General features: G+C 41.4%; 2 protein-coding genes across 4 annotated transcripts in view; both read right to left on the bottom strand.

The window, feature by feature from the left end:
- Positions 1-3,631, bottom strand: part of dgkb (diacylglycerol kinase, beta) — a 53,970-nt gene extending 50,339 nt beyond the window's left edge. Inside the window, exons 1-2 of one of the 2 annotated variants that reach the window (XM_086078319.1) lie at positions 1,746-3,631; positions 94-236 (exon numbers count right to left, since the gene is read on the bottom strand). In XM_086078319.1, coding sequence (XP_085934445.1) covers positions 94-166 — 73 coding nt within the window. In that variant the 5' untranslated portion in view covers positions 167-236; positions 1,746-3,631. Of the gene's footprint in view, positions 1-93; positions 237-1,549; positions 1,646-1,745 lie in introns of those variants that run through there. The other variant, XM_086078320.1, reaches the window with a different exon arrangement.
- A 3,363-nt stretch (positions 3,632-6,994) lies between these two features.
- Positions 6,995-27,050, bottom strand: part of agmo (alkylglycerol monooxygenase) — a 37,647-nt gene continuing 17,591 nt past the window's right edge. For both annotated transcript variants that reach the window (XM_086078857.1, XM_086078858.1), the window contains exons 4-13: positions 25,442-25,545; positions 25,256-25,351; positions 24,378-24,444; positions 24,231-24,296; positions 24,018-24,097; positions 23,588-23,722; positions 20,638-20,754; positions 18,128-18,210; positions 17,750-17,855; positions 6,995-7,415 (exon numbers count right to left, since the gene is read on the bottom strand). In XM_086078857.1, coding sequence (XP_085934983.1) covers positions 7,335-7,415; positions 17,750-17,855; positions 18,128-18,210; positions 20,638-20,754; positions 23,588-23,722; positions 24,018-24,097; positions 24,231-24,296; positions 24,378-24,444; positions 25,256-25,351; positions 25,442-25,545 — 935 coding nt within the window. In that variant the 3' untranslated portion in view covers positions 6,995-7,334. The remainder of the gene's footprint in view (positions 7,416-17,749; positions 17,856-18,127; positions 18,211-20,637; positions 20,755-23,587; positions 23,723-24,017; positions 24,098-24,230; positions 24,297-24,377; positions 24,445-25,255; positions 25,352-25,441; positions 25,546-27,050) is intronic.

Here is a 27,050-nt window from a genome sequence, read left to right as displayed (position 1 = left end):
TTACACGCGAGTTGACTGTTAATCTGCAAAGGCAATAAATACAATACCCAAAGAATGACGGATAGTCGGATAGATGACGAGATGGATACTCACATTGTGTGTATTCTTGCAAGAGGGCGAATTCTGCGGGGGTCAGCGTGACCCAAGCGTCTTGGCCGCTCGTCATGGTACTCAGGCCTCACCGAGCAGCATTTTTGCCACACTTAATCCAAACGAAGGAGCAGTCTCAGCGTGGGCTGTTTAGACAAGAAAAAGAAGGTTAGAGGAGTAGAAGAATATTGACATGAAAATATGTCACATTCAAATTAGACTTGGACACGCTACTTGAGCCGCATTACAGGGCCGAATTTCGTGTTGTCATTTTGGTTTTGGTCAAAATGGCTGACTTCCTGTTCAATTTAGCACATAGTACCTTCAGACTTTTTCATGTGTTTTGATTTGATCGATATGTGCCCCTGATTTCATGTGGATCAGGGCAACTGATATTGGGGACTAATATTTGTCAGTTTCCATGAGACGCTGCTGACCGAGTTTTTAGGGGTGGCATTTGGTACACCCAAAATCCATCAATGTTCAATACTAGCAAACAATGGTGAGTTTTCGGGCATGTCTCGAATCGCTGCAATAAACAGAGTTCACTGTAGACCACTGTACATGCGTTGGTCTCTTAATGTGTTAGAAGCAGAGGTGGGCGTTCTGTCAATGACGGATTGATGGAAGGTCCGTCAAGCCGTCAATGACGCATGGCCATTTTGTTGACGATTGACGACTTCGAAAAATGGATGAATTTAGCATTGACGGAAGTGGGTTTTCGTCCGCCAATGTGATCTTGAATCCGTCAATAAATCTGGCAATACGTCAATGACAGACGTCCCATTATGGTGACGGATTGACGGAAACATTGACGGGTGCTAATTTTGCTGAGGAATCGACGAATGAAAGGATTGACGGTTCGGCTTGAAATAGTGACGGATTGACGGTGACGGAAGGTTGTCCCGACTGAATGACAGACGCTAACAATTCTTCGAGGCGCCCACCTCTGGTTAGAATTATCGTTCTAAACTTGTTTCATATGTAAAGTGGTGTTGTATAAATACAACTCAATTGAATTAAGGCGTAAAGTGTATCTTAGGGCGAGGTGTCCGAGGGTGCAGCATCCTGTCCTGACGCAACAAGTGCGAGAAGAAGAGTGTGTTTTTTTGTGCATTCTGGGCTGTGTCCGCTGGCATCATCAGACTGAGCTGTTGCTATGATGACAGCACGAGCAGACCCCCCCCCCCCCCCCCCCCCCCCCGGACTCCACTATTCACACTGGCCGCATTACTCGCTTGTTGCAGCTGTTGTGAGGCCAAACGATGCGCAATCCATCAGGGACATACAACTAACCCACTGAGTCTGCACATCGTTACGTTAGTGTCTCGACTGTGAGTGTGCAGTCAAGCCTAAATGATTGCGAGTGGTCGCCACGCATGCATGCGACGGCATCAATTATTGACATATCAAATGTTGTCACACACACACACACACACGAGACACAAGCAAAGCTTACTGCGTGTTCCAGACATCCAAAAATGGCTTATCTTGTCATTTCCGAGGCATGGTTCATAAACAGCATCCTCACGTGTGTGCTCATGCTTCCGTGTGCAGGAGATGGAGAGTGCCTTCACACACACACACACACACACACACTGCGACACACATGCATCAATAAGACGACGAGATAAGGTCAACATGCCGCCACTCACCTGCTGCAGAGTCCAGGGAGCAGAACACGTTCCCAGATGAGCCCACCTGCAGACGATCCGCTGCTCGCTCTAATGGAATATCCCGTTAGCGGACGAAGGGAGAAGACGAGTGAACGCGCTCGTCATTTAGAGTGTGGGGAAGAGGAGGCAGCGGTGATCCACTGGGGGATCCAGTGGGTGCTGAGGCAAGGGTATTTGTATCGTAATTAGATGTTGAGTGCGGAGAAGAAGAGGCGTTGCTGATCCAGTCGGGGATCCGGTGGGTGCCGAGGAGTCTGTATCTTTTCGATGAGATGAGGTGGCAGTGATCCAGTGAATGCTGGGGATTTTAGAAGAGAGGTGGTTGTGATCTAGTAGATCCAACGGGTGATCCGGTCTAAAATACGGTAAGGGATCCAGTGGATGCTGAGACTGACATGTATCTTAAAGAGACATGAAGTGGGGTTAAAATCAGGTCGTGATCCAGTAGAGGATTCGGTGGTTGGGCCAGTGGAGAACACAGGAGGGGATCTAGTGGATCCTGCGACAGTAGGCTACTAGCAAAGGGGGCAGCACATGTGTATTATTAGGAATACATTAAGTGGGGATAGGACCAGATAATGATCCAGTAGAGGATCCAGTGGAGAAAACAGGAAGGGATCCGGTGAATTCTGAGACTGATGTAATTTTCAAGAAACCATCAAGTAGTGATAAGACCAGGTAGGGCTCCAGAGGTTCTTTTTTCATTATTCGAAGAGGCAGTAGTGATTCAATCAGTGATCCAGCGGAGGATTCAGGGGTACTGGGACTAGAGGATCTAGTTTGTGATTAGATGTCAAGCGTGGAGAAGAAAAGGCAGCTCTGATCCAGTGGATGATCCAGTGGTTGATCCTGTTGGGATCCAGTGAATGTTGAGACAAGAGTGTGTATGATGAAGATGAAGTAGCTATCGTTTAGTAGAGGATCCAATGGATGCTGAAATTGATGTCTGTATAATTAGAAGTCAAGCGTGAAGAAGAAGTAGCAGTGATCCAGTCGAGAATCCTATGGAGCATCCACGAAGGTGATCCAGTGGATGGTCTCATGGGTGTTTAGGAGTGATAGCTCTAGTGGACAACCCAGTGGGAGATCCAGCGGAAGATCCAGCAGATGATCCAGTGGATGCTGCTGAGGCTGAGGAGTGTTTCGATTGTCATTAGATGGAGAAGAGAGAAGAGACAGCGGTGGTGATCCAGTGGAGTTTCGTGACCGATTCAGTGGATCTTCAAGTGGTTGATGTTCCGAGGTGATCCACTTAAGGATCGAGTGGATTGTCCAATGGATGCGGCAGCGATTCAGTGGATGATCCAGTGAATGTGGACGCAGGAGCTTCGGATCTTGATCATGTACAAGATGATCCGGCAAGATTAAGCGGGTGGCCGATGCAAGAAAGCACAATTAGCTGTCACGTGTGAAGAAGAGAGCTTGGAGATCCAGTGACGGATCCAGTGACGGATCCAGCGACGGATCCAGCGACGGATCCAGCGACGGATCCTGTAAATATCCTGTGGGTGCTTAGGCAAGAGTGTGAGGATGAGGATGAGGGAGCGGAAATCCAGTGAAGGATCTAGTGGTCGATCCTATAAACAATCCTGTGGCTTGTCGGACAAGCGTGTATATTTCAGATTTAAATGTCGCATGTGAAAATGGGAAGGAAGGGTAGCGCTCCAGTGAATGATCCAGTGTGTGCTGAAGCAAGACTTGTCTTTCTGAATTACATGGCGAGTGTGAAGAAGAGGGGGTGTCAATCCAGTGGTTGATCAATTGAGTGCTCCATTGAATGCGGAATGCTGTGTATTTCTGAATTAGATGTCGAGTAAGAGGCTGCGGTGCAGCTGCAGCCCACTCTTCATGCCAGGGTGGGGGTTGCTGTTTGTTTTCCTCCAGTCGGGGGACGCGCGAGAGAGAGCGAAAAACGGGCAGTGAGAGAGAGCGGAATCATCACTTTTCCCGCCCCCCTCTCTCCTGTCAGCATGAACGTAGCATCAGTTAGCATTCAGTGCGACAGCCACTAAGTGCGCCAACCGGTGGGGAAACCTCCCCCAGGGGGCTGAGCGCAGAAAGTGGACAAGGACAAGTGAAAGCGATAGGAAGGATTTATGGAAGCCCACATACAGCATTCCATATTCATATATGATTTCAAGTAGAAATGTACCATAGCATCCAGTAAATGACTGCAGTGTCATCGTTCGCAGCCTCACTATTTTGTGAATTTTTTATTGTACAATTAAAAATCGTACGTTGTTCTGATCTCGTCTATTATCGATGTAATTTTATTCTTGGCCACTGGATGGTGGCATACAACTTGCTCCGAGTCTAAATTTGAAAGAAGAAAAAGCTGAAAAAATACCAAATATAACCTGGAAGTCATCTGCCTGGCACAATTACAATTAACAATTTTAAATTTTTTATTAAAAAATACATCTTTTTAAAACTGCTTTTTACAGTTGTAAACAGAGAGGTCGGTACACTTTTACTGTACAATATGTGTTATCCATTGCTCTTGCTTTCTTAAAGTCAAAATGTGTTTGTATTATTTGTGTTTAAAGAAGCCATAAATGCTATAAATATATGCCAGTAATAAATGATTTGTGTATCTTGGATTTCAGTTATTGCGGGCGGTCTGGAACGTAATCCCCGCGATGGAGATATTTAGCAAAAAAAATGTCAATTTGACTCGGCAACACAGATACTAATCTGATTGGACAAAAAAAAACTAAAAAACAAGGGAGTCGTGGAGTCACCCTGGCCACCCCACTGAAAGATTTCTGTCTCCGGCCCTGGGTCGAGAAGACCACAGCGCTAGACAGTCAAATGGGAACGGCTCATTAAGTGCACCCTCATCCCATTCGCTGGAAAGCTAGTGGTCACCATGGCAACCTTTAAGTGCACATCAACCTTCTGCAGTCGATTCACATCGCCGCTTCCAGGCTTTGTCTCCAAGCAGACGAGCTTCGGAGGCCAAAAAGTGAACAGTGTTTATCTTGTGAGGCCAGAAGAGTAATTGAATCTCCATTCAACCCCTGGATACATAATTCTATCACTTCACTCGTACTCCACTTGTGAGGCTAAAAATAGCAGCGAGAGGCTGCCTGAATGGGCCTCGTTATATAAGCTCCAGAAGTCTACGGGGATGACCCGAGGCAAGGTTTTGCTTCCCGAGGGGACGGAAGCTGCGCCGGATTGGCCTCCTCCCAATGAGGAGCAGGAATCGTGATGCATCCCCAAGGTTTGTGCCAACTGCTAATTGTCAACGTGCGTGGTCAACATCCTCAACAGGATACTTCATTAAAAAATTCTGCCTAGTGACATGAGTGCATATTCACAAACGTTGGTTGGCACAATCAAATAAAAAGCGAAATTGTCTATGCGGTGTAAATTAAATGAGTAAAAATAAAAGAATTGTCCGAGCAATCTAATCACAATGAATTAAAAGTAAAAGAAAGTTCTTAAAACAGCAACGTAAACAAAAAATAACACAACATTTAAATGTTACAATAAAAATGGATTAATTAATTACAAAAATAGCAATTCTAAAATATATTAAAACAAACCAAATACAACTAAATAATGCCGAAAAATACAAAGAAAGAAAGTACGGTACATCAAATGCAAAATATATTTAAAATATTTTTAAAAGGGTAAATAATATTATTAACTATCAACTACTATACTACTACTACTATAAACTATATTAAAATGAAAACTAAGTCAAAAATAAAATAATTCCAAACAATGTAGGGTACAGTATGGCAAAAGTAAAAACAACCAAAAATAAAAACAAAGAAAAAAATAAATACAAATGTTTTGAAATAATTAAAAAGTAAAAAAAATAATAATAATAATAATAATTAAAAAAAAAAAAAAGTAAAAGGTTATTAAAAAAAAACATTTTATTTAGAATTTACTTTATATTTTTAAGTGCTTCTAAAAATAATATGCACTGGAAAGTAAAAAATAAAACCACATTCATGTTGTATTCTATTTAAAAAGTTGAATGAAAATCAAACAAAGCATTTGTCCAATACAAACAACAGAGACAACATTCACAAAAAAGTGTCAGCTTAAGCTTTACTTTTGTTTTCTGTTCTTTTCTTTCTTCCCCCCCCCCCCCCCCCCCCCCCGTCCGGATCTAATGAGCACCGACGGACGTTATTGATCGTGGCGACATTTCGTCGAAGGTTAGGCGGCAGGCCTCGGGCTTCCCATTTTACGACGCTCCTCTGACCCAGCACCATCAATATGTCTGCTCTGCTCTCATTTTATTACTTGTGATCATTAAAGAGAAAAATTGCGTTACAATCGATCGATGAAACGATTAGTCGTTTAAATGTCAGGACGCATCTGGAAAGCATTCACGGCACTTCATGTTTATTTTGCAAATATATCAAACACAAAGAAAGCAAAAAGCACTGTGAATAACATCCGGGAAGTATTCACAGCGCTTCTTCACTTTTTCACATTTTGTTGAGAATTTGACGGAAAACAACACGATGCACGACTTCGCCACTGGTGGGCAGTATAATACAGCCATGGCACAAAGAAGTTTCACGACTAAGTGTCTTAAGATGCAGTAATATTAGCCATTCTTCGTTGAAGATAAAGAATATAATATGCCTGTTATGAAGGGAGCTGTCATGAAAGTACTGTACATACAGTACACACGTGTTCATTAACATACAGACCGCTTGTGCCATCTGTGCTGCTATTTTTGCATAACGAATGTGATAATATTCTGACGGATAATCGCAGCTGCGTGTCGCTTCTGTTTTAACACTGCATTCAAATGCAATGGATGCCGGGTAGCTGCTCCTTACAAATGCCAAACCAGCCTTAAAACCCTATTTTGAAACCCTACTTTAAAAGTCCAATTAGGGATAGACACCCTATAACCAAGGCGTTAAACCCTTATTTATGATTTTTAACCCCATTTTCAAACCCTACCATCAAGCCCCAACTTTTTGAAACCCCTACTTTGAAACCCTAACTCTTTCTTGAAACCCTACTTTAAAGGCCTAATTATGGATAACACGCCAGCCAAAGCGTTAAACCCTTATTTGATTATTATTTTCACTTTAATCAGTTTTGAAACCCTACTTTCAAACCCTAACCCAGCCTTGAAACCCTACCTTTCAAACCCCAATTTAACCCTTTCTCGAAACCTTCCTTGCAACCCTACATAATACACGAGGTTTTGTGATGTATAGTCACGTAAAGAAATGGCAAGCAAATAAAAGTCTTGTATGACTTTATTTCTCTGATATATTATTATTATATCTTCATAATACTCTCATCTTATTTGATAGCATGCATGCATAGCACGGGGAAGGAAGCAGCGCCATCTGCTGTGTAACATTTGGCTACTACAACTCCCACAACCCACCACTTTGATCTCGACTCCATTTGTTCACATCCATGTATCATGAAAATAAAATAGGATAAATACTGCTTCAAATTCACAGTGCAAAAAGTTGTTGGGGTGTAGTTTAAAAGGCTAAAAAGCAAAAAGATTACAAAGTCCACCAGCGTGTAGAGTGAGTCAGAGACGCCTCGGTCTGCAGTTCCTGGGTCTCAGTGGGACTTTTTCTTGATGGAGAGCAGCTGCGAGAAACTCTGCAGAGCCCAGTACAGCACACTGAGGGACACCAAGGCCTGTACAACAAACACACAGACAAGTGTTACTGGAGTGTTGCAGTATTACACAGTACAGCAGACAGAGGGAGACAAAGGTCAACACACAACTGTTACAGTCATTTGACAGTATTGCATCAGTACTATTATTACATCTTCAACTGTGTTCCTCCAATTATTGTTACTTCAATATTTCAACAATTCAGCAAACTCCTCCAAATGTCCTTACCCTGGTTTTAAATTCCAACCTTGTAGTCAAGCCCACTATTGAAAGAAACATATAGGCCTGAAACCTAAATTTCAGGCCCTAACCCAGATTTCAAACCCCAATTTGAAGCCCTAAACTGGCCTTGAAACCCTAATGTAAAATCCTAACTCAGGCTCGAAATCGTTATTTGAAACCCTAATCTTTACTTGATAAACTAACCCTGTTATCAACCCTAACTTTTAATTAAATCCTAAGGCAGGCTTGAAACCCAAATTTGAAACCCTGACCTTTTTTAAAAAAAAAAAAAAACAGGCTTGAAATTCAAATTTCAGACCAAAACGCAGACTTCAAACCCAAAGCCCTAAGCTGGGCTTGAAACCCTAATGTGAAATCCTGAGGCTCAAAACCCTCATTTGAAACCCAAATTTTTGCTTGATAATCTAACCCTGTTATCAAATCTGAAGCCCCAAGTCTTCAAACCCTAAATTGAAACCGTAACCTTTGTTTGAAACCTAGCTCTTGAAAACTAAATTTGAGGCCCGAGCCTGAAGTTGAAACTCTAATCCTGTCTTCGAACCCTAACTCTGACTTAAAACTAAATTAACAACCCAATTGGCGAACCCTGTCTTGAAAACATAACTTCAAACCCTAATTTGAAACCTTAACCCTATCTCAAAAATGTGACAATTCATAATGCCCAACGACATCTTTACGATATTTCTGTCACTCTTTGCCACAATTTTTGCAAAAAAAATAATACAAATGAGCGGAAAATGCTGATGTCGTCAAGGGCCAGCCGAGGACAAACCTGATTGGTTAAAGAAACAGTGCCATCGCAAATACAGTTGAACTTACATGGGTCAACACTCTTTACTCCAAAGGGCAGATTAGCTTGACATGGCAACACATAGAAGCTGAAACCTGATTGGGCAATAAAAACGTGCGCTACCCTCTATATTAGAGATACATATACATGGATAAAAACAACACGAGCAGCCTGCTCCTCATCCTCAACTGTTCATTCATCATCACTAACATCATGTCAACAAGATGTCACGTCAAGCTCTGACACAACACACATGGACGACACATGTGAGCGCCACTACGCAACATGTCATCACAACCACAACACATGCTCACAACTGGGAACTGTGTACAACCGCACCCCATTTATACATCACGCCGCACATGTAGCCTATGACGTGCATATAAGTTAGTCCAGGTATGGTGATATGGCAGATTCTTTCCAGGACTTTCTAGAATTCCAGTGGCCCAAAAAACACAGCAGTGCTTCTAAAAGTTCCTGCCTTGTGTTTAGTTGCACTTTCACCATACATCAACTGCTGTTTCACGTGTGTTCCATGTGTGTGTGTGTGTGTGTGTGTGTGTGTGTGTGTATGTGTGTGTGTACTTTTACATACTACATTGTGAGGACCAAAATACGTCTTTAACCAACAGATTGAGGACATTTTTGTGTTGTGAAGACATTTTGGCCGATCCTCACAACTCAAGACTTTTTGGTTTTAGAGTTTAGGTTTGAATTGGGTTATGGTTGAGGTTAGGGTAAGGAATGGGGGGTAGGCAATAATTTTTGATGGTTGGGGTTAGGGGGAGGGGCTAGGAAATGCATTGTCTATGGATGTCCTCACAATTATATAAGTACAAGTATGTGTGTCTTTGGTCTTGTTTTTGTTACATAGTGGGGCCAACATTTTGGGATTTCACAGAGTTGGGACGCCCACCCGTCCATGTGGGGCCATTTTGCTGGGGCCCCACAAGTTTAGACTTCTTTTTGAGGGTCAAGACTTGGTTTTAGAGTTTAGGTTTGAATTGGGTTATGGTTGAGGTTAGGGTAAGGAATAGGGGTAGGCAATCATTTTTGATGGTTGGGGTTAGGGGGAGGGGCTAGGAAATGCATTATGTCAATGAGATGGCCCCACAAAGTTAGTAGAACAAACCTGTGTGTGTGTGTGTGTGTGTGTGTGTGTGTGTGTGTGTGTGTGTGTGTGTGTGTGTGTGTGTGTGTGTGTGTGTGTGTGTGTGTGTGTGTGTGTGTGTGTGTGTGTGTGCGTGCGTGTGTGTGTGTGTGTGTGTGTGCGTGCGTGTGTGTGTATGACAGCAATAGTTCTCATGGCTGCGCTCTACTCTCTGGTGGGATGTAAAGCTACCCAGTGTATAATTCCTGAACGCCGAGCTCTCCTAAGATTAGACAGGAAGTTGTAGGTGTGTGTGTGCGCATGTGCGTGTGCGTAATCCTAGTTTACAGTTTATGGACAATATTTTTGGTTAAAAGAAAAATGAACCCTGGTTGCACATTATTTTCGGTTTATGAAGAGTTGTTTGGCCACTTTCGTGTTTCTGAGTTTTCAATGGAATAATCAATAGGATAATTGATACTAAAGATTCATTGGTGACAGCACTTAAAGGCATCTTTTTTTTGTGTGCCTAAAATGGCCGCCACATCCAATAATGGTGGTCATTTATGACCAGCAGTAAACACGGTTAACATAAACATTACTGTCCCCGAATGGGAGTAGTAGAGTAAGCAATTTTATTTTTAACTCATTTGCTCCCAAAAACGTATAAAAAGGTTCTATTTTAAATATGGTCATGGTCCCCAAAATGTATTTATCCGTTTTTTAATGCTTTTTTTTATGCTATAGCATACAGAAGGCTTTGATGCAGCCTCTGACCTGAAGAAGTCGCTTAAAGCAATGGTAGTTATTACAAAAACGGCCAGCAGGTGACAGCATAGTATAAGAGATCAACCAGGGCCATGTTGCAACAAGCTCTTTTCCGCAGTGTTTTAAACAGGTTTGTGAATAATGATGAAACTTAGCTATATTCTAATGCTAATTGTTGCAAAATGGAAACAAATACAAATCTATGTTTTTTTCTGATGAAAGAAGAGACTCTAATCTTTCTTTTGATAGGTTCCATGTTTTTTTTTATAGCAATAGAACACAATATTATGTGAGCCTTGCAAAATCAGTCAAAATCCAGTCTAACAGTCGGGAGCAAAGGGGGTTGCTTCAGTGAAAATGGCTGGGAGTGAATGAGTTAATACACGACGAAAACAAGGGCTGGAACAAATTAATTGTATTTCCAGTTATTTGAAAGGGAAACATTACCTTGGTTTGTGAATGTTGCAGTTTGAAAACGGGTTCATAGAAAAAATTAAATTCACAACCCACAAATTGGAAAGAAAAAATATTCAATTACCAAGAACAAACACAAAAGGAGAGTTACATAAAACAGTATTTCTGTTATTCATAAGTTCAAAAACGTTCACTGGAATGCTTGCGAAAGTCTTTAATTTGATCATGAAAAGCGGTTTATGAAAAAATAAATAATAATAAGTGAGATTTTGTGATAAGTGGCCATTTTTCACACTGGTCAAAACCCGTCAGCACACTTTTGGGGTATCCTAAACTGTGATGTGAGGACAGAGCAGCACGCTGTCTTCAGCCAAAAAGTTGTGAATTATTTTCCATTGCGCTGTAAAGTTCCCATGGCGGCTTATATATCAGCACGCCGGAACGTTGACGTTCAGACGATTTTTCATTTGGCAGCCATGCAGCTGCACAGGGCTGACATTTTCACCCCACTTCCGCTCGATACAAGGCAATAAAACTGCTCGATTGTCACTGATTTTCACAAGAAAACAACATCAAATAAAATGTATAGCGTTCCAATTGTGTTGCGGTTTATTGTTTTCAAACTAAGCATTACTTTATACTTATATTATTACTCATAGTACTTAGGATGGGAATACTTATTGTGTTTTAGGGTTTCAAAAGTTGAATATGTTTGATAAGATCCTTGTTTCCCAATTGTTTTTGCGCCACAGTGCAGAAATCTGTGAGGCAGGGCGGCGGGAACGACTCCAGCGAGGAAGGGATGAAAGTAAAATGGAGGGGAAAAAAGCAGTGAGGTGGTACAACATGTTGTATTATAGGGTTGCTCCCCTGAGGAGAATTATCATTCAAAACATTTTTTACAACTTCTTAAAATGAGGCGGTCGCCAGTGAAATTCGATGTATTTTTTATTTTTTTTACAAAGCATCCCGGGAGAAACATTTGCATTACAAACATTTTCTTTGACACGTCCATTTCAAAGACGAAGAAAACCAACTCAAACAAAAGCCTCTCTCACACCGGACATCTGAGCCCAGTTTCTCCCGACTTGCGGTGCCGCGTGAAAGGTATCGATGCGAGATGGAGGGGTTTCAAGTCGACGTGGGAATGTAACCTGGCCAGTACGTGAAACATTTTTGTTTTCATGTTAAATGACCAATACAGAATATGCACATAGCGGGTATTATTTTTGTCTATATGGGGCCGCCAGCCTCCCGTTCTTCACTGTAGTATCTGTGACTTTGAATGTGTGTTGCTTTAGTCTGCATTGCAATCATTGCGGGTGGGAAATTGATCATTAGACATCAACTTTTTTTTTTTATTGGAATGGGATTATTAGTTACTCGAGTAATCGTTCAAACCCTATTAATATATATATGTATATATATATATATATATATATATATATATATATATATATATATATATATATATATATATATATCGTTGGTCAAATTTGAATTGCTTATTCATATCAGTCATAAATTGGTGAAAATGAAGCCCTTGTTTGTATTGCCGCAGCTTAAAGAGAGTCAACGTGGTTGCCCTTTGCGACTGAGTTCAAGGGGATTCCTCAGCAAAGACAAATGAGTCTCCAGGGGGGTGGCAAAGAGGTTAATGGCCCCCTCGACTCCTTCCATCCGCCCACTGATATTTATAAGAGTTATGACGCCCCTGCTTGTACGCTCCCGCTGTGGACTTTGCTGGAAAATACGAGGCTGAGAAAGAAGAAGACAGCAGTAAAGGGATTATGGGCTATATATATATATTTAAAAAAAAAGAACCAACAGTAGTGAACTTTGATTTTTTGGATATAGGCAAATGGCATATTTGAAGGGCCCCTGGAAATTGCCAAAATTAAAAAAAAAATTGATCTTCCAAAATTCATGTAGCTAAGTCATTCTTAAATTTTACCATCATGTTATTTTTGCTAATTAATTTTGTCACCTATTTGTGTCTTATGCATGGTTCCAATTAATTATAAAATCGGGAAAAGTCTAATTAATGGACACGTGGAAATGGCCAAAATGGCTGCATCAAAACAATATTCTTCTTCTTGTGTCTTTTCAAGCATGACTTCTTGAGACTTTTTTTTGTAGAAATCTGCCCCAAATTTCATGTTGCTTGATGAAACCGACTTCAGGGGCTGAATTTTCAAAACGCGCCCATTGAGTCCGACACACTCCTTTCCTTCCTCCTAGGGTGTTTTTTGACCGTAACAAAGTGATCAATAACAGAGCACATGGTTTCTGTGATTACTGTGGTTCAAATGTCAGTGGCCCAATGAAATAACATGCTTCTCTTCTCCTTTAAAAGTATTTGCACGCGACCGCTTTTCCGACGCTCCTTCCAGTCTTCCTCATACCGACCTCCTTTTTCCGCAATCTCACGCTTCGGTGGCGTTTAACTTGGAAACGTCATCGGGAACCCATTTGGTGCCCAAAACGACTCAAGGACGACTCGGGCCGAGGGGAACGCTCTACAACGCCATAAAATGGACAAACTCGACCAAACTGGCAGCAGGGAAACTTTTCCAGGCGGGACACTTAAGAATGATTTTTTTTTTACAACACCACATGTGATTGTTAGCCAAGACAACGAGCCTGTTGGATTTTAATAAAGCAAACCAGAGAGCGATGGAAGTCTTTATGCTTAGAAATGATACACCACTCTGGACCATTTTACTGTAAAATATGACTTATTTTTATAGCGGAACACTATGAACGTCCTCTGTTATTATTTTTGAATGACTTGGGATTAGATTAGACAAAATCTTCCCGTGGGAGCAGACACCCTCTTAATATTTAAGAGCCGATTTAAAAACGTCACATTTGATAACGCTTGTCATTAGGTCCTTAGGTGTGCTGCCTCGGGGCTACAATGCTGTGCTGTTTGCTCTCCATTATTCAAGTGGGGGAAATAAAAGTGGAGAAAAAGTATGAACCCTCATCACAATATTTGCTTGAAGAAATGGGGATGAATCTACTGATGGGAGTAGCATAAGTCAGAAATTTGGTAACCTGGCATTGACAGCCCAAGCAGTAAATATTTAAGCTTGTTAATTTTTTGTGCAAATATTTTTTTTACTAGACCCCAAAAAATTAATAAGAAACATGGAAATGTATTTATAAAAAAAATAATAATCAGAAAATCATACCAAAACATTAGACCACCAAAAATATGATTAGTGGTGGAAAATTGAACTATAATATTGTACATGATATAAACATACAATAATGACATCATTAAACAGAATGCAAAAATTAAAACAGTTTGCACGACATCACGAGGTCATGCAAACGAACAAGCGTTTCATTCGTCTCCTGTACATGACACGGCAGAAATATTAGTTAGTACGTGTTGCCCCACTGTTTGTGTTCAAATATCTGCTCCTTAAGGGTTGTAATGCTGCAAAAAATGATTTGTTAGAAGTTTCCCATTATATGTTCAAATAAAATACACGTCTATTTCTCTTTGGCTGATGTTTAGTTTGACAATAAACTTCAACTGGGAGCGGCATTGAATAGCTTGAAACCTCCAGTTTGAAGAAGTCTGCATGTTTGCCATACAAGTCAGTTCACTCCTATTTCAATGCACCACTTTACTGTAAAATAAATAAATAAATAATAATAATAATAATAAATAAAACAAATTTTTGCTATATAGTGTGGGAGCAAATGATAACAGTAGAACACTCTTCATCCAGGAACTTAAAATAAATAAATAAATAAATACGTATAGATGTATCCCTAAATTCAGCGGAGTGTCGCTGGGAAAGTGTCGGAAAACGCTGGTCTGTACTGAGCTGGGATTGGTCAGTCATTTCAGAGGCGTGTCCTAGTGTACTTTTGTGCTAGCACGCCCAACGCCTCGTGTGTAGCCGTCACAGGTCCAATTTGTGTTCCAGCTTTCAAATATGGCCTGACAAACGCTTTTGACAACATAAACCGAGTGTTTAGTGTTTGACGGGTGCGCTCCCTTGCACGCTACCTGCTAATATTTCACAGCGCACGCCCACCATAACCGACCACCCTGATATTTACACCCTCTTTCAAACCCCTCCATTCTCTCTTCCTTTCCATTCCCGGGAGCGCCGGCATGACATCACGGTGCAGAGTTTCCACAGCTCCAAACAAATCCCGTTCAGGGTTTTCCCGCCTCGACCTTTCGCACGTGAGGTTTTATTTTTGGCAGCAAGGTAACGGCGACCTCTCGCCACGGGTTGTCTTATCAGGAAAAGGAGAGGCGGCATTCGCTGTTTTTGCTGATTTGTGTCGGACTTGAACTTGATAATATTGATGTGACCTGGACATTTATCTTTCCACAGACGAGCAGACAAGCACAAATGAGCTCTCAATCAACTCTGTCATGGCTTGACTTATTACTTTCCTGTTTTATGGCCACTCGTCAAACTTCACTGACACGCGAAGACCAAAACTAAACACTAAGAGTCGGCGCAAGCCTCCACGGGGCCCTAAGCTAAACCATTAGCCTGCTGGCATAATTGCCCAAGTTGTTTTTAGATTGTCACATAGCAATAAAAAAAATATCAATTTGCTTTCTATGAACTTTGCTTTTTCTGTACATTTGTAAGGATTCTTAGTAAAAATGTAAGAAGGGTAGGTTTTAACGCTTTCTTTTTTCTCCTTGAATTTAATCGTTTTTTGTAGGTTTTTTTGTAGTAGAAAAATAATCAAATATATTTGACCTCAACCATAATCTGACAGTTTAGTTAGTTATTTATTTGGCCACTGCAGAGAGGAGCAATCGAATGTGAGAGGATAATAATTTGCTCATAAAAACAGCTTTACTTCTAAGCAATTTGTCCCCCCCACCTCCTGCTTTTGAAATGATAGTTACGGCCCTGTGTGAGCACTTTTTATGCACCATTAGGCTCGTCGGTGGTGCAGGCAGGTGCTTGAAAGCCTCAGCAAAAGACTCAAAATGGTGGCTGACACATGAGCGCCCTTTAAGTCTTAAGCAGCCGTCACGCTTTTAATGACACGACACGCCGTTCTGATGCGTTTTGAAGCGGCGGCCAATCACGATGGGGGAATTGACATTTAATTGTGCTGGGGCCCCTGCTGACTGTACACTTGCGCACACACACACACACACACACAAAAACCTGGCTCGTGATATGTGGCATTTTTAAAGCTCTCAGTAATATTAACGGCTGGCAGGTTTTGACCACGGAATCACACCAAGGCCTCGCGAGCCAGACGGGAGGCTGGAAAGCGTCTGTATGAATGAACTGGATGGATGTGTGGGGTGGGGGGGGGGGGGGGGGGGGGGCTATCATCTGAAAATATTAGCTACTCTTGAAATCATAAAATAAAAAAAATTTGTCATTTTGGAATGGTAATACTAAAAAAAGTGTATTGTCGTTACAGTTTGCGCACACCTGACCTGCACAGATGTGGCCGGCGCAATAAAAGCGGCGACTCGGCGCTCACGTGCAAATCGCATCAGCCGGCTCTAGTTAGCGGCAGACGCCACTAATTGTTTCCAGAAGCGTCGCTCCGCGTTCAGTGAGCAGGGCGAGGACAAAGGCAGAAGTGGGAAGGTGGGGAGGGGGGGCACCAGTAATGAGAGGTCAGCCGCAATGTACAGTCCACAGCCAGAAAGGCACGTCAATTTTAGGGCCAATTGGCGCACGCATCTGGACCGAGAGATCATAGTACTGCCCGCCGGACTTTGCACACGAAACAGACCACACGAACACACGGCGGGACCGTGTCGGGATAATCCCCGTGCCAGCACGCATTTCCCCCAAAATGTGACTTCATTGTTCAAGATCATTGTCCCAGTTGTCTTTGGGAGTTTATCCTTGCATAGAGCAGCACAGAATGCAGCATGCAAGGTCATGTGATGAGCGCGGGGGCGGCTGTCACGCTAATGCCAAACAATGGGCCACCACCTGATCACAAAGTTCTATAAAGTATTAGACAAAAATGTCAAGAATATAAATAAATAAAAATTTTAGATTTATATATATTTCATATTTTTAGTTTATATATATATTTTTTCACTACTACTAAGTTTTATTAGGGTATATTAGTGTTAAACTTGCATAATCTAACAAGCCAAAGTAATCATGCTCAAAATCTTACAAAAAAATAGACAAATATTAAAAAATATATATACTGTATACAGTATATACTTACAGTTGACCCCGATATTTGAAAACACAAATAGGCAGAACTGCCAAACTTGAGAATATACAGCAGTCCACTGCATTCCAAAACAACAAACATAACTTGACAAAAATATTGAACATAAATATAAGTTTTTTTGTGTAAGATTTTTTATTTTGTGTCTTAATGTTTTTGTATTTGTTATAGGCAGCCGTCACATTTAGCTAGCTCAGACAATGTAAATCAGTCCAACTATCATCAGGTTATTTATTTTTACATTTCTATTGCTAGTAAAATGCTAAGTAATATGCTAAACATTAGGGGTGTGCCAAATAAAAAATCGATTCTCATAAGAATCGCGATTCTCATTTAATACGATTCAGAATCGATTTTAAATGTCCCAACATCGATTTTATTTAAATTATTTTATACTGTCTTGCCTCTGTCTGTGTGTGCCTTTATTTCGAGCGCTGTTCATGTTGTACCACACGGTCTGATACACTGTTAAGTTGTAGCCACATTAGAGAGTAGAAGGAAAAAGTCACGATCAAGTTATTCCGATAAAAGTTTTTTTTTTGCAGCGTGGAGACATTCTTTTGAGTGATAAAAGTGCCGGGAGTAGAGCACTAATTAGCATTAGCGAGTCAGACTGGAGTAGATCATTACGATTCCTTGAACATCTTTAAATTAAAGCAAAAATCATTGTCAATTAAATCATTTTGAATGAAAAATCATTCTTAATCGAAAATAGATTCTGAATCGAATCGCACACCCAAAAATCAGAATCCAATCGAATCGTAAGACATTCAAAGATTCCCACCACTAAACATACTGACTGTTGTATGAAGTGCAAAAAGTTAAGTGGGCCTTACCTGAGTGGGCACAGTCAGGGCCAAGTTAGGGGGCCGCAGGTGGTTGTACTGCAGCAACATCATCATACACATGCAGCGTAGCATCTCCAAAATGGATGCCGACGGCCTTGACGCAACATATACATATATATTAGTTATGTTTCTTGCATACGAAATTTGACAAATCGCAAGCCGCTGAGAACATTTTCTAATATGAACAAATTCAATTCAATTCATATCAAACACAGTTCCTGTACTTTAATCTTAAAATATGATTAAAGAAAAATATGACATTAAATAATAAAATAAATACTTGAAAGTGTTGCGGCATACCACCTACACTTAAATCTGAGTCAGGAAAAAACCCTGTAAAATATTCAATGTTAGTGTGTAGGTTACCTGCCGTCGATGATGAAACCCAGAGAGGTGAGCGTGAGCAGGATGTAACCGGTCATCCCCAGGACGGTCAACTGGGTCAGCGCCTAGGGTCCAAATACAGCACATGGCGTGACTTCCAATGTAAAGCTGTAATCATCATCATGGCTGCTTGCCTCACAGTCTCTTAGGAGAGTTTTCCACAAAGCGCCAGGCTCTACCACTGTTTACTGGGCAGTGCCAAGGCAAACAAGCCTCAGTGTGCTAGCACATGGCGGACACACAGCAGGACATTAACAGCATTTCCTCTCCGGACTTTTTTACTGTACATTTGCGATGCTGCGTGCAGAACATCTAATGGATTTTGATGGGTCTTTGCATCAGACGCTCACCCCATTCACTCACTCACATTTATTCACTAGTCATATGGTTGGTCAGTGACTCAGTTGCTCGCGCACATAGTCAGTCGCTTACGGTTACTCACTCAGTTATTAGTCACACAGTCATCCAGTTTGTCGGTCGGCAAGTCACTCACTAAGTCACTTTGTTGGCAATTTGGTCACTTAACATCAGCCAAGCGATCACTCACTCACTCACTCACTCACTCACTGAGTCAGCCAGCCAGTCACTCACTCACTCACTCACTGAGTCAGCCAGCCAGTCACTCACTCACTCACTCACTCACTCACTCACTCACTCACTAACTCTTGGTCTGTCAGTCAGTCAGTCAGTCAGTCACTTACCCACATAGCCAGTTAGCCGGTCAGTCTGTTGGGCAGTATTTCCTCTGTCAGTAAATCAGTCACTTATTCACTCACTTGACCTGTTGGTCCGTCACTCAAGGATTTCACTCACTGGGTCACAGTTCAATCACTCGCTCACGCCTATAAACTACACAGACCTAATTAGACAGCTTTTCATTAACATGGGCAAAAAGTATTTACAACTAGCAAAACATTTTATGTGTTGACTATGAATTTAATATAGTATATAAAATTCACACACAAACAGCTAACGTTAGCTGTAGCGTCCAGTAAGCTAGCTAGCTGGAAATTTCATTAACATAGGCAAAAAGTATTTACAACGAGCAAAACATTTTATTTGTGTTGACTGTGAATGTAATATAGTATATAAAATTCACACACAAACAGCTAACGTTAGCTGTAGCGTCCAGTAAGCTAGCTAGCTGGAAATTTAATTAACATAGGCAAAAAGTATTTACAACTAGCACAACATTTTATTTGTTTTGACTATGAATGTAATATAGTATATAAAATTCACACACAAACAGCTAACGTTAGCTGTAGCGTCCAGCTAGCTAGCTAGCTGGCACACACGCGTACAGTGCATAAACACAAAAGGGTGACATGATTTATTGCGGGAGCCGTTGTTATTTTCCTTCGCAAAAGTCCTGATTGCTGCATCCTGAAGGCTATTTTGCTTGGGAAAGGCTCCAGTCTACAATTAAGACGTTTGTGTTCACTGCCGGACCACCAGCTGGTGTTTCATTTGCAGGCGAGTATGGGGAGCCCTCTTGGCCCTCGAGGTGTGTGTGCGTGCGTGTAAATGTGTGTGGGACCACAACTGAGGAGCACAAAAAAAACGAGGAGCAATTTTATTTGGGAGTTTTGAAGGAGTTTGGGCGTGACGGCCCTTCTCAGCTAACCAAAACTATGCCTGGGGAGGGGGGGGGCTTCCAAAGATAACTGCCGAGGAGACCCGATGCTTTATTTTTCTGATGGAGGAGGAAGGGAAGGGGGTCTTTTGGCTTTGGCAAGTGGAAAATAATAGACAAAGGTTCCTCCAAAGGGGGAGGCCGATCAGTCATCCTGTCACGATGTTAGACGCTGCTCGTTTTTCCTTTTTGTTTTTTAAGTAAAAGTTACTGGGCTCCAGCGGCCGCAACAAACTGTGTCATTAGTTCAATCATGTTGGCAGACGAGTAGTCTTCAATTAGGGAGCTCGAGACATACGCGCCAGACGCCCGCATGGACCAATCATCTGAGGCCATGTCAACACTGTCAGCTTTTTAAAAACATCACATCCAAAATTGATTTTAGCTGTGAAAAAAAAAACGACTGGCCATCAACATCTTTATCGATATATAACCATTTATCACGCATGCGCTAAGGATGACGTTCTCATTTTCATCAAGAGCCACATGGTAGGTTATGGTTTCCCTTAGATGTCATATTATTTCATATACACTATTGCTCATGCATTTCATTGTTAGAATATGTTTCAAGCTTAATGTTAAGAAAGGATTTGTTGGTACAGATTTTCTGCCGAAAGCGACCCTCGTGAGGATAAGCGGTTCAGATAATGGACGGATGGATGAAAAGAACAAATCCACTTGACATGAAACATTTTATATAACACTTTATTTTCTTTAATGGGCCCAAAAAAATGATGACGCCCATATGATGTAAGACTGGCCATTTTGGCTAAAACGGCATTGGTTGGCCGTTATATAAAGACGTTCCTGCCAAGTCTTGCCAGTAATTGTTATGTGTCTTAATATGACAAATACGTACCGCCTGGTTTTCGAAGAGCTCGTGGTAAGTGTACAGGACCAGCAGGAAATGTGTCACCGCGTAAACTTGTAAAGGCAGCGAGAAGCTGGGATCGTGAGGCTTCTCCTTGCCAGTCACCTGCCAGCAGAAAAGAAGAAAACACGTCAAGACACTTGAAACCACTTACCCACAAACACTCGGTGAAAATCATTAGAGCAAAATCACTTGGACAAGCTTAGCCTCCTGGAGTCGACCAAAAATGGCCACTTCAAACTAAAATGGGAGATTTCCTGTGTTTTTTTTTTACAACGGCTTCTTGAGTTTTTTTTTTCCTGCTAAAAATAAACAGCAACACCATCTCACTAGTATGTTTTCAAATTTCAGGCAAAATCTTTACAACAAATTCACCTTTCAAATATTTTTTTCCAAACCAAAATGGCAGTCTTAGATTGCTTCTTAGACTTTTTTTGTGGGTCTACTCATGATAAAATGCCTACTAAATTTTAACGTTAAGACTAACGGACTTTAGGACTGATTTCTTTATTTTATTTTATTTTTCTGAAAAAAAATTTAGCTACCAATTTTTTTGTCTCAGAATACGGTGTTACCAAACTTCTCTGCCTTACCCCACCCACACACAAAGATGAAGACAAAAATGCTTCAATGTAGCGCCGTCCGTTTGGCTTATCTGTGTGAATGAAATTTGGTAGCAATCAGATGAAATCTCGAGGACAAATTCACTTTTGAAGGACCACAAAAAGTGGCCAAAATGATCCAAATATGGTTGCTTCAAAATAAAATAGCAGGTTTCTTGTTTCTTTGTTGTTGTTTTTGTGGATCTACTGATGACAAATATGCTTACCAAATTTAGCATTTTAAAGTTCTACTAAATGGCTAGAGCTGAATTTTTAAACAATTCTTATGGTTGTGTTATTAGCGTCATGTTTTATGACGAGTCATCAAACTTTGCGGCCATGATCTTTCTCCACACACAATGACAAAAACTACGTTTCTCTGCAATCTAGCATTGAACATTTATCAAGCAATTGGAAAAAAGTCTCCATGTTAGTCTTTGAAGGACCACTGGCAATGTCCAAAGCACGTCTGGTGGGTAGGATTTTCATTTTTTGGGGCTTCCTAATGACTTGCAAAATAAAACAATGATCAGTTTGAAGAGACTGAGCGTAAGATAAATAATTATTTTTTGTCAAAGTCTGGCGACTCTCGTTTGATTTCCATCTCGATACGAATGACATCAAGGGCGTCAAGATCACGGCGGAGTTCATTTTCCGTCTTCTAATGGAGCAAACGCTTAGCCGTCACTTATCTGTCCGTATGAAAAATATACAATATGTCAACATCACTGCTGTTTTTCCCACTTATGGGAACCTCTGTTGTGGCAATATTGTTCTACAGTGCTGTAATAAACTTTGTGAAATGCCACAAGTTGCCTTTGAAGGTTATTTCTGGCATGGGAGAGGAGACATTGCATGGAATGTAGCGCACTTGGTCCTATTATTTATTTTTTTAATTGAAAGTGTGAGAGTGTGTGCGTGTGCGTATATACACACCTGCATTATTTGCTTTTATTCTAAGAAAGTGTTTATACCAATGTTATTTTGTGCAATCATAATTCTATTTATATTTGTTATATATTTTGAAAAGTTTCGTATCCCTATCCAGCCTGTCCTCCATGTCTCCAACAGCCAACACAGGTGTTTCAAACGATCAGCTAATCAGCAGACTCTGCATGAAGCCTGATAACGATCCTCAGCTGTGTTGGCTAAAGGAGACATGGAAAACAGGCTGGATGGGGGGTGCTCGAGGACCGGGGTTGAGAACCAGTGGTTTAGCCCACTGAGCCCAATCACAGTGGTTTCCCAAAGTGGTACCAACTCTTCAACATACATTTGTTTTTAAAAAGCAAAAAAGTCCCCCTTCCCAAGTACTGCATTCCGTTCATACATGTAAATTTTCTCCTCTTCCACCAGTGTTATTTTTATTTTCTTTTTAAAGGTATTTCACATTGTAATTTGTATTTTTTTAATTTCTTCATTAAAAAATCTTTTTTTTTTAACCTATCCTCCATTGTTCGTTGAAAACCAATTTGCTCTTTTTTTGCTTGTGTGCTTGTGGCGATTTCTTGCCACATCTTTGTGCCAAAGAACTATGTTGAAGTGTATTGACGAACTAAATTTAGAAAAAGTAGTGCTTTGCCGCCATCTTGTGGAAGCTATGTTTAATTTTAAATGTTTTTGTGGGGTGGATTAGTGGGTGGTTCGTTGCAAGAACTAGCATTCCGGAATTTACTTTTTTTTTCTCGATTAAAGGTTCCACTGGGATGAAAATAGCTCATTAGGTCATCTGGACTTTTTCTTTCTTTTCTTTTTTCATTACTGGAAGACATGAGTCCATCTTTTGGAACTTGCTGAGTCATCTGACCCCTTTCTGTCATTTGGAAACCAAAAAGTGGATGAAAATAAACTGACCAAATGACAGACAAGAGAGAAGCCAGGCCGCTCGACACACCTGCAAATGCGTCAGGTCGTGGTTCACCTGGTGCGACACGGCCGACCACGAGATACCTTTCATGGCGTTTGGCTTCCAAGGTTGCCTTTAAGGGGCCAATTGAATCGTGAACCTTTTTTTTTTTTCCGAAGTGTCACGCATGAGGGAACTAAATATGTGCCACCATCAACGTTATTTCAAAGCTAACCGCCGGCTCGTTCCACTGGAGCCTTTCTGCAGACACGCACGCACGCACGCACGCACACATACACGCACATTTCCACTGCAGCTCCATGCGGTTTTAATCCCAGAGACGGTGAAAATGAACTTATTGTGCTCCGTCTACAAAGGCTTTTCAGCTTTTATTTGATGTGGCCATTCCTTGTAAAAGTCGCCCAAGACTCCCGCTGTGCGGAATTCTCCTTTTGAATGATGTCAGGTCACGACGTGGTCCCGCACCCACCTTTGGAACGTGACTGTAGTTGCCCAGTCGAGGGTTTCCAGGCGTCCAACTGGGACCCTTGACAAAAGTCGACACTTTGTCGGTGAGAATCGGGTAGGTGGTTGACCTTCTCCACAAGGACAAATAGTAGTGGAACTGAAAAAAGAGAAACACCAAATCGCAGTCACAATACGAATTCTTAGTTTCGTTTTATGGCGAGTCGTCAAACTTCGCCCACACATGATGCCAAATTATAATATTGATTATTGTATCTTTTTGGACAATGATTAGAATGTTATGCTTACAAAACAGCCAATTACTGCACCTTATTTACCGTCTGTGTTTTTATCGGACAAATGCTAGCGAGCGTGAGTGCACATATGCTAGCGAGTATGCTAGCAGACGTGCTACTGAGTATGCTAGCGAGTTTGTTAGCATGCGCAGTACTCACTTGACTTGTGATGATTTCAAAAGACTTGTTGGGGAACACCAAGCCGTACACCACCTTGTCCTTCTCTGGTGAAAAGGTACCTAAAATAACACACAACAATTGGCGGTGTAGCCACACTAGCATTAGCATGAGCCTTCCTTCACTTTCATACTAAAACCGCCACCTTTCTTTCGCACCTTGCAGTTAGCATGGACCTTCAAAGTGTTTGCTTACCAAACAATCTGTCCCAGATGATCAGAATTCCCCCGTAGTTCTTGTCAATGCAGTATAGGTTTCTTCCTGTGTGAAAAGGTTCACAATAAGAACACATTTTTAGGCTAAGGTTAAGATAAATCACATGACCAATAGACAGGTCCTTACCGTGGTGAACTCTGTGATGCTTGGGAGTGTTGAAGATCCACTCCAGAGGTCCCATGTCTCGGATTACCTGAAAGAAAAGTAAAGGTCTTAAAGTAAGGTTCTGCAGTTTAGGGGTCATACTCATACCGGTACTCTGTTTCAATACCTGGAAAGATTCGAATAAATAAATAAATGCTTTAGTCACTAGTAATCAAAATGAAAGTGGGTGGATGTGTCTAGCATACATCATCCAAAAAAGTCTAAAGGACCAGTCAGCCATTTTGCTATGCCAAAGATCATGAAACTGGCATAACTTTACTGCAGATTTTACAAAGTTTTGCAAAACGCATGGAAAAGTCTCAAAGACCCATGCCTGGAACTGAACAGACAGGTGGCCATTTTTATTTGAAGCAGCCATTGTGGGCGAAATCCAGGCCTCGTACTTTGACTTATTAGCTCCCAACACAAGGCCCAGAAGTGCTTAGCTGGACACAATTCATAATTTTCCAGTAATTGTTCATTTACTTCGATGTAATAGCGCGTCTGGCTGTTTCGTACTCGATTAAAAAACTGTGCAGCAAAATCCATGCAGCAATGACATAAAAAGGGACCATAAAGGAGGCATGAATTACACGCCTTGAGAAAATTGCGTCTGTCACAAGCACTTTGGCTAATAGCGCACTAAAAAGTTTGGAAAAGGGTGTTACAAATCCATTCATTCCCGGGAAGGATCGTTAAAAAATAAAATAAAAAGTGATGCCGTCGCTTTGCTTCTGTTTGGAATATTTGACAACACTCATTCATTTTTATTGTGCGGTCTAGACAAGAGCAGGCAGGGACACACAAATAAGATAAGAAATCAGAAATGATCATTTTTGTCATGTTGACGTGATGCTTACCTCTGTGTGAAGCCAGAACTGGAAGAGCAGATTGAGTTGGATGTGGACCGCGAAGGCGGACGGTGGCACGGCCAAGGCCATCGGCACGTAGAAAACCTGAACATGGCCAGAAATAAGATTCATAATGTTTTGTGTTTTTTTTTTTTTAATGATTGTTAGAGAGGGTGCACAGGAATAGGAACGCACCCATGACGTCAGCTGCTGGGTGAGCGGCTGCCGCAGGGCCGTGGTGAAGTTGTAGTGCTCGGAACTGTGGTGCACCTGGTGGGACGCCCACAGGATGGCCACCTCTATGCAAACATGACACACACAACACATTTAACGGGAACGGACATCTGACATCATTTTTTTTTTCTAAAATCAGTATAATGATATCGTTTTTAATTGTTTATACCACACTCTAAAAACAGTTGGGTCAAAAATGGACCGATCCTCTACTTAGGTCAATTTAACCCAATTTGGGTCAAGAAATGGGTCTTTTAGTGTAAAACAACTCGTAAATATTGCTTAGATCCTTTACTTGGGTCAAAAATTGGGTCATTTTTGATAAAACAACCCAGAAAGTTGGGTCAAATTGACCCATAAAATGGATGGGCCCATTTTTGATCCATAATTTAGTTACTTTTGACCCTACTGTTTTTAGAGTGCAGGGTTCACCAATTCTGGTCCTTGAGGTTCTGAGTCCTGCAGGTTTTTAGATGTTTCCGCCTACTAGGACATATTTTATTTATTTATGATATTAAGTTATTATAAATTAAGCAATTAAGGTGCTAAATTGCCTGCAGGTCTATCATCCTAAACATCTTGATAAATTGAAAAATATGAAGGTTTCCACGATTCTTATGAGAATCAATTTTTTTTTTGGCACACCCCTAATGTTTAGCATATTACTTAGCATTTTACTAGCAATATAAATGTAGAAATAAATAACCTGATGATAGTTGGACTGAATTACATTGTTATGATTCTTCTGCTGATTTGTGACACCCAAATCAGTGTTACACTTCATTATACCATGCAGAGGGAACAAGCTAGTTAAGTTTTACTGGTTAGGGGGAGGTTTCCGGACCACCACTTGGACCCAGGAGCACTTTGGCACCTTTACCCTTCCAATAATACCATAAAGCAAAATTAAATTGCGGTTTTGCACAGAAGTGGCGATTTCTGGTTTCATTGCACAACTGAGCCCAATTTTTAAAAGTTTTATTGCGTAATTTTTTGTTCATCTCAAGATTCTACTCGATAATGTGATTTACGGCGTTTTATGATTTCATGTACTCTATCACGTCCAACTGACACTTGTGACCAGTATCGAGGCCAACAGTCATAAAGGCAATGGGTCGGGGGTCTCTCGCACCTGAACAAACACGTTGTTGAGAAGTGCGAGTGTGTTCCAAGGACCAATCAAAGAAACTACTTCAGAGGAGAGTGGAAACCCAGAAGGATTCCCGGGGATATGTAGGATATTGGCGTTATTGCTGGAGCTCGGCAGGTGTGAGAGAATGGGGGTGTCGGGAGAAAGTGTAGAGGGGGAATTGACACGCTCCAAAGTACAAATCACGGCTCTGGGATTAGGACAAAACAAGAAGGAGCAGAGCTGGGACGTGAAAAGGATTCCCAGGCGTCTAACGGTTGAAAGTGTTTCTCTCTGGAAAAGACAGCTGTGGACAAGGTGGACTCCAGGCACTGTTCGGACCACTAAACTGAGACCCCCCCCCAACCCCCCCCCCCCCCCCCCCCCCAACCCCCGTCTTCCACATGTGTGCAGTGCACTGTGATCAACAGTCACATTTGG

The sequence above is a fragment of the Leptonotus elevatus genome, chromosome 6 (assembly GCF_054856555.1).
Source record: "Leptonotus elevatus isolate MCC_2025b chromosome 6, RoL_Lele_1.0, whole genome shotgun sequence".
Classification (NCBI taxonomy): domain Eukaryota; kingdom Metazoa; phylum Chordata; class Actinopteri; order Syngnathiformes; family Syngnathidae; genus Leptonotus; species Leptonotus elevatus.
The sequence above is the reverse complement of the archived record's forward strand: the minus strand, read 5'-3'. Positions and strand labels throughout refer to the sequence as shown.